Raw genomic sequence first — 21,821 nt, 5'->3', positions numbered from 1 at the left:
AACCGAGTATTTTATTTTATTTTTATGCATAACCGATTATTTTATTATATTCTATAATTATTTCTTTTTATATATTTTATCGATTTAACCAAAGTAACTGAATGAATCAGTTAATTTTGTCGGTTCAATTTTAAAATTTTAGTTTTATTTTTTGATTATTAGGGAGGGGGAGCGCTTGCTGGAAAAATTGAATCCACGACCTAGCATATTGCTGCCTTGCGTTTATACAATTTTAATTAAAATTGATAAGTGTCAAGTATCAATTAATTTAAGTATTAATTAAATCTATGGAGCACTAACCAAATTGAATACTGAAGGCCAGGGACGGCTTGGTAGCCGAATTGAGCACTATGTGCAAGTGATTGTCATTTGTCAACAAAGTTTGGAGATCATTACAATGTGTAGGAATTACTTATGCACACAAGTACATTCATAATACCCAATTGGACCTAATTACATCTAAATACATTAGGTGACTGTTAATGGTTTTTTATTAAGCAAATTAAATATTTACTTTTTAAGAAAAGTGTTTATTTCACAAAATCGTAAAATAACAATTTTATAAAATAATTATTTCATAAAACAAAGTAAAAAATAGGAATTATATATGGAATAACTTTTCCATTTCACAACTATTACATGAATCAATCATAGCATTTGAATTTTGAAATAATTTGAAAATTTTAACTTTATAATAAAACGTATTGCCTGAACCAATCAATTCAGCACAAATTCATATAAAACTCCAAAAGTTTCGGGGTTAAGGATTGGGGCTCCAGCCCAATTTTAAGATTAGTATCTTGGGAAAAGTTGAAAAATACTTGATTTTGTTAAAATAATCTCAAAAATACTTATGTTCGTTTTCATTTGCGGAAAATACTTACAAAAGAAAATAAATTGCACCTAGCACTTGATTTAATAAAAACATTAAACCTAACACTTAAAATCTTATTTTTCTAAACCCTAAACCCTAAATTATACTAAACCCTAAATCCTAAATCATGTTAAAGCCTAAACCCTAAACTCCAAACTCTAAACCCTAAAACATGCTAAACCCTAAACCCTAAATTCTAAATCTTAAACCCTAAACCCTAAATCATGCTAAACTCTAAACCCTAAATCATGTTAAACCCTATATCCTAAATCTTAAACCCTAAATCCTAAATCATGCTAAACCCTAACCCTAAAATCATAAACCCTAAACCCCTAAAATCCTAAAATCTAAATTCTAAATCTTAAAAAAATGGAGTTAAATGTTGGATGAATAAAAAAATGAATTTAAATGTTGGACGAAATAAAAAGGTTGGGTTAAGTGTTGGATAAAATAAAAAGGTAAAATCAAGTGCTGAATTAAATAAAAAGGTAAAATCAAGTGCTAGATGAAATAAAAAGGTGGAATCAAGTGCTAGATGAAATAAAAAGGTGGGATCAAGTGTTGACAGAAAAAAAAAAGATGCTCAAGTATTTTTGGAATTATTTTTGATAATCAAGTGTTGAGTCTAATTTTCTCTAGTATCTTGTAAAACTAAAGCCCAAAACAAATTACACCAGACATGAGTTCCAAATCCAACTGAGGTTCAGACTCGCAGTAACTTGTCTAATTTCTGCGTTTCTGCTAAAACCTTAACAACAGTGTTTTTTTAAGGTTTAACTGTAATATTTGTTTGGCTTCTTCAGTTGCTTATTATTTCTTTCACCACTTTGTCTTACCATATTTAATTCACTTTGCAGCTTAAGTTTTTGATACAGTTCTGATTGGGTAACCATGGCCATGGGTAAGGATTCTTAATTTCGATTTTATAATTTTTGTATACAATGGGTTTAGTTCTTAGTGTGTGAATTGTAGAGAAATTTTGAAGCTTTTTGTTTGGTTTTGATTCTGTAATAGAGAAAATATCACGCAAAGACAAGCGAAAAGAAGGAAGGAAATCAAATAAACAGCAAAAACATCAGTCTTGGCTTCAACATCAGGTATAAAGACTCTGCATTTTTTTATGTTTTGTTAAGTGAAATTTGCCCATTTCTTGTATAAGTTTTTTGAATGCTAATTTAATTTTAACAGCAATCACAAAAAACTAGGAAAGCTCAACTAGCTAGTACAACAAATAAGAAATCGAAGCCTAAATCTATAAACAAGTCGAGAAATTCTTCTCCTCTAGTTCAGACTTCGGAGAAAAAGAATAAGAATGTTGTAGTGAGACCGGAAGTTAAGTCGAAGATGGTGAAAGAAAGGAAGGGTGTGAAGAGGGCTCGTGCAAAAACGAAGTTTGAAGAGTTTCTTGAAATGGATATGAAGAATTCAGATCCTTACGCAGAGGAGGATTTGGAAATGGAAAGGAGACTAGCTAAGAAACTTAAGGGGAAGGATGGAAAATTGGAGGGGATGGATGAAGATATGAATTCGTTATTAGATGGGATTTTTTCTATGCATAATTCTTCTGAAAATGTCCAAGCGTCTCCTGAATCTAGGAAACATAAAAAGCTAAAGGCGTCGGATGAATTTTCGGGGGATGAAATGGACTCTGATCTTATGGATGGACTATCTGAGCTAGAGGATACCTCTGATACAGATATAGAACAGGAAGAATATGCAGACGGTATGAGTTCACATAAGAAAAGCAAAAAACACAAGTCCAAGCAAAAGCAAGAAGGGGATGTGGCAGGAGATACAACTGACAATGATATTGTGGGTGAAGATTTTGATGTAGAGGGAACTAATGTTGCACTGTCGGAAGAAGAAGAAGAAGAAGAAGAAGGTGCCACCAAAACAGCATCCTGGAAGAGACGTCAAAGGAGAAAGAAGTCGAAGCTGAGGCAAGAAGGTGATATAGTAGGAGAAACAAATGTTTATGCATCTAAGCCAGCAAAAGTCCACAAGGCTGAGGGGGCATTACAGAAAACTCCTACAGATGTACCTGCAATAGCAAGTAGTCTCAAGTATGTACCTCCTGGCTTGAGATCTCTTGCTGGGAAGGAGTCTGAGGAGCAGAGTCAGATTCGTAGAAGGGTTCGTGGTATGAAATTGAGCTTGTGCTTAAAATTATAGCCTTTAAATGCATAATAGCTTTTCTAACTTTCAGTATCCTACAGGTCTTCTGAATAGGTTGTCCGAAACCAATGTGGAGGCGGTTACAGCAGAAATGGCTACCGTCTTTTGTGTATGCTTTCATTCTCACTGCACTTGCTGGCTATATTGTATCAAGTTTAAATTATTATCAAAGGGTTAACACTGTGTTGACCGTTGAGCATAAAGATCTTTTAAGCATTATCTCCTCTCTTTGATAGTCAATTTTTTTTTTTTACATATTAAGTATTGCTTTGAGGAAGCTTTATTGTGTATGCATTGCTTCAATCATTTTTCCGATTTTCGGGATTGAAAAGCTAGACATTAGTTCGTGCTCTTTTAGTTGGTAGTAATTTTCAAAAAATAAAAATCAAATGGTGTCAGTTCAATTCTTTAATTTGATTTCTCTGCAGTCTGCTAGTCGCAGTGTCAGTTCTCAAATTATCACTGATGAGGTGTTGGCAGCTTGTTCCAGAGGACCTCGCGGAAACGAACAGTAAGTTAATTTGCTTCATTACAAAATATTTCCTAGTAATATTGATTGTTTAACTCATTTTCAATTGATGAGAACGTCTATGATGGTATGTCGAGTATGACTTGCTAAATGACAGTTATTTATTGGTCCATTTTCTTTGAGTATTTTCTAGATCGGGTAATGTTATAGTGTTGTTTTAATTACTGGGTTGCTTTTTTTCTTTTTTCTATTTACTATATGTTTGATATACTGTATGTCCTTTTGCAAAGGTATGCTGCTGTTTTTGCAGCTTTTGTTGCTGGCATGGCTTGTTCTGTTGGGATTGATTTCAGCGCAAAGCTTTTGGCTTCACTTGCCAAGTCATTTGAGGTGCACCTTTAATTTTTATGGTTTCAAGATTCTGATATCAAGTTTTCTTAATAAGTGGTGAAACATTTATAAGTTCTAACTTTGAAGCATTAACATTATAATTCTAACTGTCCGCTGCTTGAAATTGAAGATATTACTGTTTGTATTGTTAGAACAGTTTGAAAGTAATGAATTTAATTTTTGCTGTTGTCATGCAGGATGAGTATCACAAAGAAGACAATATGTCCTTGCGAAATCTCACTCTTCTACTATCATTTTTATGTACATTTGGAGTTTGTTACAGGTTGGTAACAGCATAGTCATGCTAATTAAAATATAATAAGAAGTAATATTAAGGAAGTTTTATAGCAAAATAAGTGAAGCTTGTTTAAGAGCTTTAAAAAGATTATATCTGCGGATGAGACTCTCTTTTAAGTTTATGTCAAGATATACGAATTAACAGACATTTTCTATGTGCACATCGTGACACAGAGGCCAGTCCTCTATTTATACTACGATAGATATTATGCTGGATAAAAATAAGGGATAATCAGTCATTTATTTTATCATGTACTGCAATGAGTATTGTCTATGAGATTGATGTTACTCATCATAAAATAGATTAGAACTTGAAATAACTTCATTGCCAAATTCTCACTTTGATGTGCTTATTTAACATTATTCATTTTATTTTTTAATTTTTTGCTAGTTCTTGTTTATTTCAATACCAAACTTCTGCTTACTGCATTAGTTTGCTGATTTCAGTGATTTGATTTACGACTTTCTGGACATGTTGAGCAAGCGGTTGGAAGAGATTGATGTCTCTACTATCCTGACAGTTTTGCAATGTAAGACTTGTATTTTGACCATTGATTCTGTAACAAGCCATAGCAAATGTAGACGGTGATAGCATTTTTCGGCTATTAGGCCAACCAAACATGTCTAACGTATAGAACCACTGAATTTAGGCTGTGGCATGAAAATAAGGAGCGATGATCCTACTGCCATGAAAAACTTTATTCAGTGTGTCCAAAGCAGGGTGAATGAGCTGAAGGCCTCTTCAGAGGAAGACCATGAAAAATTAATTGGCAAAAGAGTGAGCATTTTTTGGATATTAATTTTGAATCTGTTTGCACTGTTGCTGTTGTTCATTTGGTGCAGTACCTGGTAACTTTTGCAGATGGAATTTATGCTAGAAACCATATGTGATATTAAAAACAACAAAAAGAGGCATAAAGAAGACGTTGCACAACATACACGGATCAAAAAATGGTTACAAAAGGTATGTGGTCTATTTTCCCTTATGTGTTCCTTTAGATGCTTTATGTTAATCTCTACAGCAAATGCCTTTTCTTTTAGAATTATGATAGTAAACTAGGAACAGATTAAGCAATTTTGGAGGTCAACATCTCTAAAATTCAGCGTATTGTGGTCACCCAGTTTGATTGTACTTGTACATTTCCGTTTTTGGGGTAATCGTTTGCCTATTGTCTTAAAAAAATACAGCCAATTGCCATGATATTAAGAAACTAATGTTTTGAAAGATGGTTCTGCTTACCACCACAGGATCTCACATGCATGTCCATGTCTTTTCATTTTCCTGATGATTTTCTGCCTTCTCATTTGTGTGCTTTGACATGGTACAAAGTAGAAACATAACTATTTATAGAGTTCGTATCAATATATATTAGATAGATACTTTTGTTATTATGTATACGTGGACTGCAGACCCAACACAAACTCCTAAAAGCTTAAATCTTTTCGTACGACTTTCAAAATCTTTAAATTCATATCCTTATCCTTCCTCATAGCACCTTAATCTACAAAATTTAGTGCGCTCAAGAGTTTTAGGTTCTTCCGTAGTTTCCCTTCTCCTTAGAAATCTGAAAATTTCCGTTTCGCTCTTCATATTTTGTTGTCGTCATTACTCTTAGCCCCTCCAATTCAAAAGCTGTAGTTCTGCCTGTCATCATTAGTTTCTCCTTTTTTCAGCTAAATGTTGAAGAGATTCTTATCAAAGGGCTTAAATGGAGCAAACTGGTTGATCCTGGCAAGAAGGGCCAATGGTGGTTGTCTGGCAATACTGCCGCTAAAACTGATGATATCGACGAGGTAGCCAATACAATTGACAAAGAGGTTCTGGAAGCACAAAAGATGCTGCAGCTTGCTGCTTCTCAGAGGATGAATACTGATGCCAGAAAGGCCATATTTTGTATAGTAATGAGCGGAGAGGACTACATTGATGCATTTGAGAAGCTTTTACGGTTGGATTTGCCCGGAAAGCAGGTGGGTCTTCCTTGCATCTCTTCTTTTACTACTATTCCACCTTTTCCTCCCTTTATCAGGTCGCTTTCTACTGTCTTCCTTCATTATGTATTATGTTCTTTTTTCTGCACAAATTTACAGGACAGAGAGATTATGCGAGTTGTCGTAGAATGTTGCTTGCAAGAGAAGGTGTTTAATAAATATTACACGGCTCTCGCTTCCAAGTTGTGTGAGCACGACAAAAACCACAAGTATACGTTACAGGTACTCTTTTTATTTACCTAATGATCTAGCAATTGGCACATAATAGAATAATTATTTCACGCCACTGTTGTGTCATGTCACCTATACAATTATTAAAAGATTTCAAATTTCACACCTATTTTTTGTTGTGTCATGTCACCTATACAATTATAAAAAGATGATGACATGACACAACAGTTGTGTAGAATAATTACTCAACATCATAATTATAGTTTTCATCCTTTTTATACATTTCTGATTGTGCTTCATTAAGAGAATTGATAATCTTTGTTATATCCTGTATGTCATACAGTATTGTCTATGGGACCATTTCAAAGAGCTCGAGTCGACCCAGCTCTTAAGATCTATGCATCTAGCAAAATTTGTAGCAGAGATGGTTACCTCGTTCTCGCTCTCCCTGTCGGCTTTGAAGAGTGCGGAACTGGGTGATGCTGCGCAGCTAACACCAAAAAGGATCATGCATTTCCGAATGATATTCGAGTCCCTATTCGAATATCCTGATAAGCTTGTGTGGAATGCATTTACACGTGTAGCTATCAATCCGGAGCTAGAAAGCCTCCGCGATGACATTGAGTTCTTCATCAGAGAGTATGTTGTGAAAACTAACAAAGCCCTCGCTAACAAACTCAAGCTTGCCAAGAAAGCCCTTAACAATACCGAAGGGGTCCTCATGTGAATGTTGGATTTTGCCATGCTGTTAGATACGGAACTGAGCGTCTTCTGAGCTCAAATTTTATTCATGCTTTTGTTTTCGCAGCAAAGGCCTAAATTTTGTACTTTGTTTTATTTAATACTCTCTGTGTTCCAAAGTGATTAGCCATTTAAACATGCAAGGTAATTAAGAAAAGAAATTAGTTGAGTTGGTTAAACTTTGTAATTTTATCTACTTTTTCAATTTTATGCTTTTATATGTTTTTAGGTGTATAAATAATATATTCATGACTTTTTTTTTGGTTGCATTTTGCATTGGTATTACAAATGTTGCTCCCTCCATTCCGGGATAAAAGGCGTTCCGGTGTATCTCAAAAATTACACTATATATGACATTATGAGCTCTAAAGTCAATTTTTATCTGAAATTAGCTTGTTATCCTTTGCAACGGAAGCGACAAATTCCAAAAAAACATCCCAATTATCTACTGGAACGTGATTAATATACTAGTTAAGATTCCAATATCATGTGTCCTCCACCGACCTTCGACTGAAGATGAGATTCACATCCTGCTCCTCAAACAAATCCCGAATCAAACCATGGTCCCAGCCACCACTCACACTATCCATTAGCTAATTTACTTTAGCTTCAGCTAAACCAACATGAACCACATTAGTAACCAGCCCTGTCTCTCCTCCGGCAACTACTGGCCTTGCCAAACTTAGGTAATCTCACCATTACCAATCTTTACTCTAGCGCCCTTTTTCACTATAACTTGACACTCAAAAATACTTCTCCATACAAAGCTTGGATTCAGACCCAACTTAGCCTCAAAAAACAAAATCTTAAGCTTTGAAGACTTTAACCATAAGATTATCATCTGAATTTACCAATCTCCAACCTTGGCGAACAAGCATAGCAATATTAAAATTCTGAATCCTCTTTAAACCCATATCATCGTACTTCTTTGGGATACATTTCTCACCTAGCCCAGTTAATTCCTTTCCGCTTGACTTGATTCCTACTCCACCGAAATAAATTCATTATACGTTCAAAGTTCTTCACAAAGCCGAAGCGGAATCAAAAAGACATTCATAACATAATTAGACTAGAATGTGCCACAATTTTAATAAGAATCTCCTTTCCACCTCAAGAAACGAATTTAGAATTCCAACCTTTAATTAATAAAGGTGTATGTTGTAAGAGTTGGGTCTATGAACCCTATTTTTTTTAATATATTAAAGGTCCAATTGACTATTAATAATTTGAATATAGAGTGGAGAGCGAATGAGTTTTTAATTAATTAAAATTTTAAATTAAATTTTAAATATGGAAAACTTAATTATTTGAATTTTTTTTTGAGTGAAAAAAGTATAAATTTACTCAAGGGTTTAGTTTTATTGGATGGTTTCATCCCTTGATTAAAAAATCATCCTTAATAATAATTATGAGTAAAACTGAAAGTGAAAGATGAAGATTTTCAAAAATATTAGCCATTTTTCAAGATAAGGATATAATTGAAAAAAAAATAAAGGTGGGTGTTTTTTCTGATATTTTTTCCTTTTTTAAAAGGACAATATTTTATATTTTAAAATAAATTTGTTATTTTTTTAAGAGTATTGGTAAAACAAATCCTAAACTTCCAACTTTATAGCAATTTAATATAATTATTTAAAATGTTACAAAACAAATTTCAACTTTTTTTTTGGGCTTTTTACACAAACAACCTACTTTGTCAAATTTTTAACTTTTATACGGGTGCAGGTTTGAGTTTTCTAAACTATCATGTGCGTACTGAATTATAACTTTTATACGGACTCTATATATTAAACCCTAACAGCATACAAATCATAATTTCAATTATTTTCTCTCTCCTCATCATTCAATTCTCTCTTCCTCTCAGTTCATCTTCCTCTCTTTTTTTTACCGTTCGCCGTCTTCCGCTGAGCCGTCCTCTATTCCTCCGCTCCTCCGTCATCGTTCTCATCATCGTCTCCGTTGTCATCTTCGTCAACGCCATCATCTCCTCTGCTCATCGCCGTCATCTATTTGATTTCAGATCTATAATTTATTCATTGTTTTTCTTTTTCTTCTTCTTTTTTATTTTCAGATCTACAATTTTTTTACTGTTTTTTCACCATTAAACATGTATAGAGATTATATTTTATGAATATAATGCTAATTTCATGTTATGTAATGTAAATTTATGGTTATATGGAATAAATTTTTGTTATTTCTGCATTTTTTTGTGTTTGGTTATATTTCTGTGTTTTTTTTATTCTGTAGTTCGATTTATTGATGATGGTTGATTGCTGAAATATTATAATATTACAGTGTTGTTGATTTTGTGTTGATAATCAGTTGGTATTTTCTTAATTTTAACATTGAAAAATTTTATTCTAAAAAATACATTAGCAAATTAGATAATTTTGTGCGTGAAATAAACTAAAAAAACAAAATTTAAATGAGATTAGATAAGAAAATGTTAGCATTATCATGTTGATATGTTGTTGATTTCTTGTTGATATTTTATCGATTGTCACAATTTCTCAAAAAATTATATTTTATTTTATTCCTTATGTTGATTCGTTATTGATTTATTGTTGACATTATGTTGATATGTATTACAACTTTTTTTTTATTTTCAATTTTATGTTGACATATTGTTGATATACTGTTGATAACATGTTGATTTTTCAATCATTGAAAGAAAAATAAAGTTAGTCTTAAATTGATGTATTAATGAACTATTGATATGTTTTTGATAATATGTTAATAGTTTTTGGCTTAAATCAATCGATGCTCTCATTTTACAAACATGTTGACTAAATTAGCATTAATTGTTGATATCATGTTGACATTATGTTGATAACTTGTTAATATGATAGTAGTAATTCTACTAAAGAACAATAAAGGTACAAAATGTTTAAAATAAATGAATCAGATAAAGATGTTAGCAGAGTAATTAATTAAAACAATATGAAAAAACTACAACAATAATTCAAATGAAAAAATAAATTTATTCTTACATATAAAAATAAAAATATATTAAATATACACCAACACAACAGTTCACAAATTAAAGAAATCTATTTCAAAATATATTTTTTTCCTCAATTCTCTTTGCAGCTGCACAGTTTCTTCAAAATCACTTGTATAATTGTTTTGCGTTCCACCTCTCATACCTAACTAAATTTCGATAAAGACGGTTATGATACAGTTTTATTTCATCCAACGAAAGTTTATTTCACAGACAATAGTATCTTATTTGTTAATGTTAAAATAAAAAAAAATCAGTAGATATCAACATAATATCAACATAAAGTCAACATAAAATCAACAGCACTGTAACATTACAATAATTCAACAATCAATCTTCATCAACAAATCGTTCTGCAGAATAAAAAAAACGCAGAAATACAACAAAACACAAAAAAATACAGAAATAACAGAATTTTATTATATAAAATCACAAAATTATTCTATATAACATGAAATAAGTATTAGATTCTTTAAAGATACTATTTATACATGTTTAATGGTGAATCAACAGTAAAAGATAAACATATTACAAATCTGAAAATAAAAATAAAGAACAAAAAATTTTAGATCTAAAATTAAAAAGATAAAAGAAAGATGGCGCGGCGAGACAAAGGCGGAACGATGGAGGCGAAACGGCGGAGGTGGAACGGCGAAGGCGGTACGACGGAAGCGAAGGAGTAGAAATCGTGAATTTTTTTTTCACAGCTCAAAAGAATTTATTGTTATATAAGCAAGAACGGTTGAGATAATGATGAAATAGAGATGAAAATGAGAGAAGCAAGAGGAGTCGTGCAGTAATGGAGATAACGCACAGCAAAATTGTGGAGAAGAGAAGCGAAAATGGCGGAGAAGAATGAAGAAACCGCCAATTGAGAAGGAAAATAAAAAAACGGTAAAAAGAAAAGGTTAGGTTTCATAAAATTGATGGTGTGAAAAGTAAAGATATGGATTGGACCGTATAAAAGTAAAGTCTAGCCCAAATCTTGTATTTTATATAAAAGGCCCTTTTTCTTTTCATTTCGTAGCCCATCTTTGATTTTTGGCCCTTTTTTTGTATATGTAGCGGCCAAAATTTTCCTACCTTATATATTTAGTGCTACATCGCCCGTCATAATGTCACGTCAAATGTCCCAATGTTCTAAAACGTTCAAATGAAATCTCAACTCTTTGCGCTTTTGCACTATGTAGCCTAAATCTGGTTTCCTCAATTTCTTAATTGTCATGTAAAAAGAATTAGTTTTTAGAAAACGTTATTACCAAGTCAATTTGTAGAAGGTAACTTCAAAGTAATTTAGAAATTGTGATAAAATCTCTCTCTCTCTCTCTAAAAATTATCCTCTTTCTTCTCTTTAGAATTTTTTTTTTCTTCATCTTCTTAAGGGTGGGAGAAGATGATTTTTCCGGTTAATTGGAAAATTATCTTCTCTCCGCCCATAATAAAAATTATAGTAGATTTATTTTTATGTTTGAATAAGTCTTTTTTAAGATGGTTTTTTCAATTTGGATTTTTATGTTGTTGAATAAATTTTTGCAGTTCTTTTCCACCTCTTTGATCCGATGTTTTAGATTGTTCAAACATTTTTAGTGTTCGTTCAAATTTTAAAGTCAAGGTCTTGTAGATCTAAGAATTGGGGAGGTGTGTATATCTATCTTTCTAGAATATCATTGAAGATGAACCAAAAATACTAGGTTTCGTCGAATAGAGCGGTTTGTTTGTCAAAATCAAAAGAAGAATTATCTAAGTACCCCGCTCAATGGGAACATAGTTCTACGTTGTGTTAAGTTTACGGGATCCATATCATGAATCTTTCTTTATTTTTCGATTAATTTTGCTTATCTTGAATTGTTGTTTAGTATTTGTTTGTTTCAAATTTGAAAGATCATATTGAGCTCTTTGTAATATAACTTTCATTATTTGTACTTATGTTTATCAATTTATTCTAGCTTTGGAAAAGAAAAAAAAATTGTTATATAAAAAAATAATTTATTAGGTTAAAAGAAGTATTATAATATAAATAAAATATAATTAATATTGCTTTCAAATTAATGCTTGCGACTAAAAACTATCATGAATAATTTATAGATTTTATTAAAAATTATATATAATATATAATAAGAAAATTTAAAAAGTTTTCAAATAGCAGTAAGAAAAACTAAATATTTTCATTTTTTTTATAAAATTAAATTGATTTTATAAAAATCTAAAAAATACAATCAGGCCCATCAATTGGTTCATATGCTCTTTTAGTTCGATTTTTATCGAAATTAAATTGAGACATTTTATAAAATCAATTAAAAATAAAAAAAATTAATCATTTATTAACTATTTGTATATTTAAAAAGTTATAAAAGAATAAAATTGAAAAGATAAAATAAATTAATTCTACTCAATTTAATTATTTTTAAGCTACATAATGCAAAAGTAAGGAACATTAGATTATAATTTACTTATCTACTAATATATGTATCTGACGCAAAGCTCAGATCTGTCAAGTATACAAAAAAATGGCCAGAAAATAAATTTGAGCTACAAATGCAAAAGCAGAAAAAGTTGGAATTTGTTTTGTAACATTTTGAACAATGGAATTATTAAATGTAAAGTTGAAATTTTAGAATTTATTTTGTTAAACACCTTTTTTTTTAAACAAAAACTTTTTATTTTTAAAAATAAAGACTGAATAAATAAAAAATAAAAAACAAATTAAATATTATTGATATTTAATTTTTTTATTATTATTTATAAAACTAAAAATAAAATAAGGAGTCAATGAGATTGTCGTACCCAATATCCAGTTAGCCTTGATGCTTGATGCTTGATGCTTCATTTTTCTAAGCGTACAATCAAAATACAGCTCTACATTTAATTCATTGCTCAAATTACACTGAAGTCGAGAAAGATAACAAATTTTAGGCACGCAGTCATTGAGCTACAATAGTTTTACTGACTGGATTGAGAGGTACCCACTGCAACCCAGTTATTATCGCTCACGGGCAGCATAGTGCTACCTGAAGGATATGTCATGGTCATCCCACGTGGATGAATTATAATTTTATTATGAAGCGGCGTATTTGCCCCAGTTGGATGCTCAATGCTAGAACTTACAGGTATGCTGGTTGAAGAATCAGTCGCGGAGACAGATAAAGACGATCCTTGTTCAGGCAAAGAAGGGACGTTGGAGCACGGTTGAGACAAGATCACATCTGGCCCTGGAGATCCAATATGGGGATCAAGACTAGGAATGTCAGCACCCGTAGAGAGAGGAACACAGCTATCACGAGCCACTGCAGTCGACAAATGAAAGACACTTACATTTAAGTACAAAATTACAGTATGGATGTATTTTAGCCTGAAAGATCCAACAATCCTTGCTTAGACGATCTAGCACTTATGTCAGTGCAGCTCAGAAAATAGATGCTCGTGGCCATGTAGAAAAATGTTGAGATAAAGCAATTAAAATACAGGTTTCTTAAAGTAGTTGCATCTCAAAAGACTGGATTACAAACCAATACACATCAGTGTGGATCGTATTACCTACTGACAAGCAATTAAGCTACGAGAAAAAGCTCCCTTCAAGTTCTTTACATGATTACATCTGGATCTTCATTTTTTCTTACAATATCTAATCATGCCACTTTTTAAGGCTATTGAATAGCCATGTAACAGCAGAGCAAAAAGTAGAAGAATCACTAGAAAACTTTAGTTACCCTATTAAACTATAAGTTATTTATCTTATGAATGAGCTGGTACCATAGAGCTTATCAATAAAAGAGCATCGCTATAAATAATAATAATAATAATAATAATAATAATAATAATAATAACACTCACTGTTTTCCTCCTCAGCTTGTTTGTCGCACCCAGGAATTATAGGTTGAAAGTTCTGTTTATAATAAGCTGTGAGATCAGACCGCGAACCAGAAGTCGATGGCATAACTTTTTGTCTTTGGTGAGGAGGGAACATACTTTCAGCATTCTCATTTGATTCGCCTAAACAAGTCGTAGGCCTCTGTCTGAGGTTAGAAGAAGAGGAAGGCATTAAGCTCTGACTAGGGTTTCCAGAAGACGAACCCGTAGATTGATGAGTTGTATTGATAGAACTAGAAACTATGGAGCTCTGCATTGACTTACCTGAAACAGAAACCATGACATGCATATAAGGAATTATCAAGAGAATATCCTTGCTAAAATATATGATAACTATTTTACCAATCCATCGAACTTTTTTGAGTTGTTTTCACTTTTTTGGCAGCTTGAAAACATGAAGTTCATTGAAATTTGATACCACTATTACATTATCGGTAAACTTTACTGAAGTTATCAAAATTATGTAAAATCAAAATTTTAAGCGATAGAAGTAAATAATGCGTAAAAGCATATAATAAAATTCATTTAAACTTATTTCTCTATGACCATGAGTATAAATACATACGTTGTTTTAGAGCTTTGTAAGCAACCTTCGCTACATTAAACTCGGCTTGTTTCTTAGTTCTACTTTCATGTCCCGTGAAAAGCTCTCCAGCTACCTCCACAGTTGAAACAAAAGTTGGCTTATGAGATTCCCCAGATTTGACTGTAGTATAAGATGGTAAAAGATAACATTCTTTTTGAGCCAATTCTTGCAAAAGATTCTTGTAAGCAGACTCATCCTAAAAATAAAACAAAGAAAAATGTAACCGCAAAAAAACTACAATGATGTCCTAAAAATTAAAAACATCCCACAAATAAACGATAAGAGGCTAAAAGTTAACAGAGAACTAACCTCTTCAACTCTATCCGGCCCCAATGACATCAAAGCGGCTTTTGCAGCAGCATGTTCAGCCTTACTTAATGTAGAGAAAAACTCCAAACTCTCATAGGTTTTTCCATCAACAGTGACCTTACACTTAAAGCGAGATGCATGAGGTGGGCCTTCTCGTTCGCAAGAATACTCGGGGAGAGTCAGACCTCTCTTTTGAGTATAGATTTGCAGCAGTGTTTTGTACAAGTGTTGCACATCTTCAAGCAAAACAAAAGTTCACACAACATTATATACCATACAACAACAATTAAACTAGCATTTCGAAACTCCAAAACGTATTTATTACCTGTCGATATGTCATTCTCTTTGGCAATAGTAGTAACCGCTGGCTCGTTCCTTCGAGGAATTTGTTCTGAACAAATTCCATTATTGTTAACATTATTAGTAAACTAATTAGTGCTGGTAGTAGAAAATGCAGCAGCTATAATAACACACAAAAAAATTAAGCATAAGTTTAGCAGCTTGTGCTAATTAGATTACCTAATTAATTAATGTCAGTTAAAAAACGATTTGAATTGAGAATGATTTACCTGTGGCGGAAGTAAAGGAGGAGGAGAAGTGAACAAACGCGAGCTGAGCGGCCTCGTTCTGAGCGAGTTTAGACGATTTAGCCGGAGAAGGAGAGGAAAAGGAGTGGCCGTTGACGGTGACGGTAGCTTGAAAACTGGGATTGTGATCTTGACCTTCTTTTTTAATGGAATATTCCGGTAACAGCCATGTTTTCTGGTGACAGAGCTCTTGCAGCTTCGTTTTGTACATTTTTTTGGAATCTAAGAGATCTCAATCTCACTTCTTTCTCACTCGCTATTCTATTAGATATGCTTTATCGTCACTGTGATTTTTTCTCTTTTCTGGAAACGGAATCGACAGCTTGAGGTGTAGGTGGGTCGTTTTGCAGTGGATAAATACTCGTCATAACAATGTTTTGTTTATTTTCAAAATGTAAAATACTTGGTAATTATGGCTAATACTGGATTCTAAATTATTGCTAGGAGCTGATATTTTTACGTTTATCAATTTCAAAATTAAAATTAAAATCTTTATTTAAAGGATGTAACTAACCAGAACTAATTGAAATTTACGTTTTTTTTTGATTTGATATACTGAGATTGACTCCAATAAAAATTAATTTGATATACTGAGATTGACTCCAATCTAATACTTCATATTGTATTGTTGAGTTGATTATAGATTTATATTATTAAAATATTTCAATTTATATTGTTTTGATAATTTTAGCGAATTTGTTAAGCATTACTTTATTGCATTTTTAAAATCTTAACAAAAAACAAAGTACATTTGAAATGATCATAAATATAAATTTGTGACCTTATTAGCATGGAATATAACACTCCCCTCGATGTTCCAAAAAAAATACGATCCAGTCTCTTCTTAACATCCGATAAAAAAAATATCTTCTCAACATAGGTTAGTATTTACATTTTTCTCCATTCACAAATATTTTTAAATAATATGGCATAAACTATCACTAGTTGATAAAGAATAAAATGAAATGTTTTAGAGTTCATAAAATTAAATAAATACTAATCTATGTTGAGAATAGATTGAATCTGGGGAGTAACAGAAACTAATTTTGTGGCGGATCATCAGCTTTTTCATTAAAGATTATCAAGGAATAGATGTTTTAGACATAATAGTTCACCGGTTAGTTTAATTCCGTTTAGGGTTTGCCTTCACAATTGTACCAAAAGAAATGGTGGCACTGGATTTGGATGCTAGGGCAAACAGGAAATGGTGGCAAATACAGTATTACAAACTGGTAATGGCATTCCAAACGATTTCCATGACTAGAAACAGTAGGCAGACATTTTTTAACGCCTTTCAAATAAATTGAAGGCAAAAGCCAAAATACAAAATATTCAATTAAAAAAAATATAACAAAAAAGTTGAGAAAAAAAAAATCATGGCCCTCTGGGCATATTATGCCTACTAAGTATTTAATTCATCGTACAACCATAGCAATTGAATCGCTCACTTCTTCCTTCTCTTTCAGTAGGAATCAACTCACTTGGCACTGGCAAGCTCGGTACGGAGGAGCTTGGCTGCTGCAACCATGTTCTGCAGAGCGGGCTTCACCTCGGTGTACTTACGGGTCTTAAGACCACAATCGGGGTTAACCCACAAGACGTTCATCTCAAGAACTGCAAGCATCTTGTTGATTCTGTCGGCAATTTCCTCACTTGATGGTATTCTTGGAGAGTGGATATCGTACACACCGGGGCCAATGCCAGCTCCGTACTTGACTCCCTCACGGAACACTGACAGGAGCTTCTCATCAGATCGAGAGTTCTCAATAGTAATCACATCAGCATCCATGTCAATGATCGAGTGGATAATGTCGTTGAAGTTGGAGTAGCACATGTGAGTGTGGATCTGAAGCAATTGAAGAACCGAAATTAGGATGAGTCTAATCGAAAATAATAAACGCTAATCAATTTGATTCTGCCAAAATGTTATGGGTACAAACCTGGGTGGTGTCCTGAACTCCGACATTAGTGATTCTAAAGGAGTGCACTGCCCAATCCAAGTAGAAAGCTTGCTCGGACTTCCTAAGAGGCAACCCTTCTCTCAAAGCAGCCTCGTCAATTTGAATAACATTGATGTTAGCCTTCTCGAGATCCTCCACTTCATCCTTGATGGCCAAAGCAATCTGGTAGCAGGTCTCAAATCTGGAAAATACAAACCGTGTTATAAACAAATTTAAATAAGAGTAACCATCTAGTATATTTGAGAAATTTCACTCTCTTTTGCAATTTGTTCTTTTTTCCATCCAAAAATAGACTTCTGGTTATTCGGTTTTATGTATACCTTGGCTGGTCATTTCTGACGAAGGACCAGTTAAGAATAGTGACAGGGCCTGTAAGCATTCCCTTCATTGGGCGGGAAGTCATGCTTTGAGCTGTAGAGGACCAGAAAACAGTCATTGGGTTGGGGCGGCTAACGTCACCATAGATGATTGGTGGCTTCACACATCGTGATCCATAAGATTGGACCCATCCATTGACAGTAAAGGCAAAACCGGACAACTGCTCTCCGAAGTACTCAACCATATCGTTTCTCTGCAATTATAAATATTTATGTTTAGTTGGAAGAACAGTTCTTTTATTATGGAAAACAGGCATCGAAGTCTACGTTGAAATTTTGTTTTCTCCTAAATGATTAAAAATCGGAGTTACCTCAGGTTCTCCATGGACTAGAACATCAATATCAAGCTCCTCTTGGAGTTTGACAACTTTGTTAATTTCCTCTTTGATGGCCTTAACATACTCTTCCTCAGAGATCCTAAAGATAACATTAGCAAAATACATTAATTGATGAAATGATTCCTGCTAGTCTCGCATAGATAGAATCAGATTACTCTTTTCAACTCACTTTTTAGCCTTGTATTCACGGCGGACTCTCCTTAGTTCAATGGTCTGTGGGAAGGACCCAATTGTGGTAGTTGGAAGGATTGGAAGGTTAAGCTTCTTCTGTTGAGCATCTAATCTGGCACTAACATTTGTAGCACGGCGGTGGTCAGATCCCTTCAAAGCAGCAGCCTGATAAAGAAAGGAAAAGTAATTGTAAGCGCAAGGCAATAAAATCAGAATAAATATTCAAAGCCATAGAAGAAAGTAACAAAATTACTTACCGCCTTCTGAACAGCCTCATTGTTTACTCTTGGTGATGACTTCCTTGAGGCCTGAGCAGCAGCATTAGCAGAAAAGAAAGCCTGAAAATCAAGAAAGAAAACAATGAGTGATGAGAAGAAACCACAGTTTTAAGTTTTACTTCATGCAACATATAGAGCTAGTTAAAGTCTGAACATAATGCATTTACCTCATCTTTAGAACCAGCCAAAGCCTTGGCCAAAGCATTAGCTTCAACAACTTTCTGGGCAGCAAATGCAAGCCATGACTTGATTTCTTGGTCCAATTTAGTCTCATTGACAAGATCAACAGCAGTGTGAAGAAGTGATGAAGAGGTAGAGACGACAAGTTTATCTGTGAAGTGAATAACATAATTCAATCAAACTGTATTATGAAAAGCTCACAAGATTATGCCAAAAAAATTGCAAGAAATTATACCCTTGCCCACAATGCCCTCAAGCTCATGCAGGGTGCTAAGAGAGGCAGCAAGATCATTGGCCCAGATGTTCCTTCCATCGACTACTCCAGCGAATAGGTATTTTCCCTTGGGGAATTCACTCTTGATCAAATCAAGGGTCTTAGTTCCACGGACCAAATCAAAACCAAATCCAGTAACACCCTTCAAAGATGTGAGGGTCTTGAATGCCTCAGATGGAATATCAGCAAAGTATGTCTCAATGAGAACATTCACGCCAGAAAGAGTCGACTCCAATGAGGAGTAAGCATCAGTAAATGCTTGCAATTTGTGAGACTCAAGATCCATCACAAGTGTGGGCTCATCAAACTGAATCCAGGATGCACCAGCTGCTTTAAGTTCAGAAATAACCTCCCTAAAGACAGTCATTGTTGCAACATGGAATTAGCAAATATGGCTTTAACATCAGATAGAGAAGTGAAATTTTCCAAGAGAGTTGAACACTTACTTGTAAACTGGGAGGATTTTATCAAGGAGGGAGAGAAGAGAAAAGTTCTTCTCCACACCCTTGGCAGGTTTTGAGAGCAACAAGTAAGAGACAGGGCCAACAAGGACAGGAACGGTGTCAACTCCATGCTGCATGGGACAAAGGAACAAAGTCAGTTTAGGGTTCTTTAAAAGACTGACTGGAAAAAAAGACAAAATGCTAACCAACCAATATACAGAAAACAACTCCACAAATTTTAATCTGAACAGAGAATACATACCGCCTTGGCCTCCTTATATTCAGTCACTGCCTTGTGTGAAGCGTAAGAAAAGTTGACCTCTGGGCCCAATTCAGGGACGATAAAATGGCTGAAAACAGAAATCATCAAATCATTAGTAAACCTTCTCCATTTTTCTTTGCTAATAGAAAACCCTACTATTAAGTGCCAGAAAAGGCATTAGCTTTTGTCAGTCACTACTTACTAGTTGGTGTCAAACCACTTGGTCATTTCCATAGCTGGAACAGTTGCATTTCCTCTGGCCATGGAGAAGTAAACATCGAATCCGATCTCACCACCGTTCCATCCATATCTAGGTGGAACAGCACCGAGCATTGCTGTAGTGTCAAGAACCTGGTCATAGTAGGAGAAGGTATTGCTGGGGATATATTTGATCCCAGCGGCAGCCATCTGCTTCCAGATAGACTCCCTGAGATCTGATGACACCTTCTCCAAATCTTGAGCAGTGCTCTTCTTATCCCAGAAAGATTCCAATGCAAACTTGAGCTCTCTCTTGGGGCCCATGCGAGGGTATCCAACAATATGAGATGCCATTGTTCTGCTTCACACATCAAAATTCAGTCTCCTCCACTCAAAACTCAAATTACAAATAGACATATAACATGCACAAACAAGCCTTTAATAAAGCCAGCGGGAAAAAAAGTGATCCATCATTTCAGGAAACAATAGATCCATAACATGTAGATCCAAATCCAATTGCAGATCCAACATTAAAGATCTAGAATTTGATATTGCAAATTATATAAACCCTAATGTTTCTCATCCTACTAGCAACTTCAGATCTCTAATCTACTGTCATGTGAAGCAACTAATGACTGGATCTAATTCTGTAATATACAATTGTACTTATAAGTAATAAGGAATCTAACGCTTAGTCAAAGATACCTGAAAAGATACAAACTTTTTCGAACAAAAATAGAATCTGAAACGTTTCTATGAACAACAAATGCAGATCTATTTTTCAGCACAGACAAAAATGTAAACATCATCAGTAAACCCTAAATTTGAAAAACATATAAACTACACCAAAAAGATCTAAATCCAAATCGAAACAATAAACCCAGATCTAAAAAATCTCATCTTTTTTTTTCAAAAGCGCCACTAGATCTAATTATCCAATCAAATGGTAAAAAATCCAAAATGGGTATTTCATAAACCACTAAAAAACACGTAAATAACCATCATTACACATCAATATCACAGACATGGATTAAAATCACCAGACCTTTAGTGATAAATAAATTCAGAACTTCTTGTGATTTAATTGTTCAGTTTTAATGAGAGCTTAATGTTAATGAAATGAGATTAGGGTCAAATTAAGTTTAAAAACAAGGAATTGGGCATTACAACAGCTAGGATTAAGAATAGGGAAATGAGTGATGAAAAATGAAAGGAAGGGAGGCGAACCTTGCGGAGAAAGAAGCGGAAGGTATACGAAGACTGGTTCGTTGTTTTAAAATCCTTCCGTTTCTAGCAGAGGTAGAAGAAGAAGAGAGAAGCACGAGTTTATGGAGCTCGTGTTTTGCGTTATTTATAGATAAAAATGCCACACTTGGTTGGTACTGCTCTAGTCTAGATCTCAGATTTGATTTGCGCTATTTTTTTTTTATATATCTGTAATTCTTTTTAATCAAGTAGTAGCAGTAGTAATTATTTGGGGTACTTCACGCGCTTTTGTTCAGGCGTTGATTTCGTTTGTGGCTCCTAGACTCCATGCTAAAAATTTGGCCAAACTCATTAAGAGGGCCTTGTGTTTTAACATTTGTATTCAAGAGGTTCCTATCGTACATTTACAATCTTTTTGGTCATTCTGCTGTTAGCTTTACATTTATTAAAAAAAATATGAATAAAATTCATCTAAAGGTTCATTATATATCATTTTTATTTGGAAGGTCCTTAAAAACACCTCTTTTATGACTTTCTTAAAAAATAAAAGTAGTGAGTTTAGAATCACTAAGTTGGTAAATACGATAATTATGATTTTTAAAGTAAAATTTTAATGATTATTATTATTATTGACTCAATTTTTTATAAAATAAACAAAAATAAAAATAACATATATC

General features: G+C 33.5%; 3 protein-coding genes across 4 annotated transcripts; 1 reads left to right on the top strand and 2 right to left on the bottom strand.

Annotated features, from left to right (window-relative positions):
- Positions 1–1,557: 1,557 nt before the first annotated feature.
- LOC126664278 (uncharacterized) lies at positions 1,558–7,326 on the top strand. Of its 2 annotated transcripts, none has more exons than XM_050356586.2 (14): positions 1,558–1,645; positions 1,732–1,775; positions 1,889–1,971; positions 2,063–3,014; positions 3,091–3,158; positions 3,478–3,560; positions 3,809–3,908; positions 4,106–4,191; positions 4,653–4,735; positions 4,856–4,983; positions 5,068–5,169; positions 5,880–6,173; positions 6,294–6,416; positions 6,709–7,326. In XM_050356586.2, exons 2-14 carry the CDS (start codon positions 1,766–1,768, stop codon positions 7,090–7,092), a joined length of 2,496 nt encoding a protein of 831 aa, XP_050212543.1. In that variant the 5' UTR covers positions 1,558–1,645; positions 1,732–1,765; the 3' UTR covers positions 7,093–7,326. The 2 variants fall into 2 exon arrangements, with proteins under 2 accessions (XP_050212543.1, XP_050212544.1); XM_050356587.2 differs by having other exon boundaries at positions 1,635–1,653.
- A 5,556-nt stretch (positions 7,327–12,882) lies between these two features.
- LOC126665823 (double-stranded RNA-binding protein 1-like) lies at positions 12,883–15,781 on the bottom strand. The gene is made up of 6 exons (XM_050358749.2): positions 15,439–15,781; positions 15,195–15,260; positions 14,870–15,105; positions 14,540–14,756; positions 13,939–14,238; positions 12,883–13,391 (listed from the first exon to the last, which is right to left on the bottom strand). The coding sequence occupies exons 1-6, from the start codon at positions 15,665–15,667 to the stop codon at positions 13,048–13,050; spliced, it is 1,392 nt and encodes a 463-aa protein (XP_050214706.1). The 5' UTR covers positions 15,668–15,781; the 3' UTR covers positions 12,883–13,047.
- An 897-nt stretch (positions 15,782–16,678) lies between these two features.
- LOC126665672 (5-methyltetrahydropteroyltriglutamate--homocysteine methyltransferase) lies at positions 16,679–21,305 on the bottom strand. Its single transcript, XM_050358536.2, has 12 exons — positions 21,166–21,305; positions 19,943–20,296; positions 19,741–19,828; positions 19,482–19,609; positions 18,997–19,388; positions 18,749–18,912; positions 18,561–18,641; positions 18,302–18,468; positions 18,106–18,211; positions 17,738–17,988; positions 17,397–17,598; positions 16,679–17,302 (listed from the first exon to the last, which is right to left on the bottom strand). The coding sequence occupies exons 2-12, from the start codon at positions 20,290–20,292 to the stop codon at positions 16,934–16,936; spliced, it is 2,298 nt and encodes a 765-aa protein (XP_050214493.1). The 5' UTR covers positions 20,293–20,296; positions 21,166–21,305; the 3' UTR covers positions 16,679–16,933.
- Positions 21,306–21,821: the final 516 nt, after the last annotated feature.

The sequence above is a fragment of the Mercurialis annua genome, linkage group LG1-X, assembly GCF_937616625.2.
Source record: "Mercurialis annua linkage group LG1-X, ddMerAnnu1.2, whole genome shotgun sequence".
In the NCBI taxonomy this organism is placed as follows: Eukaryota; Viridiplantae; Streptophyta; class Magnoliopsida; order Malpighiales; family Euphorbiaceae; genus Mercurialis; species Mercurialis annua.
This window is presented reverse-complemented; position numbering and strand designations above follow the sequence as displayed.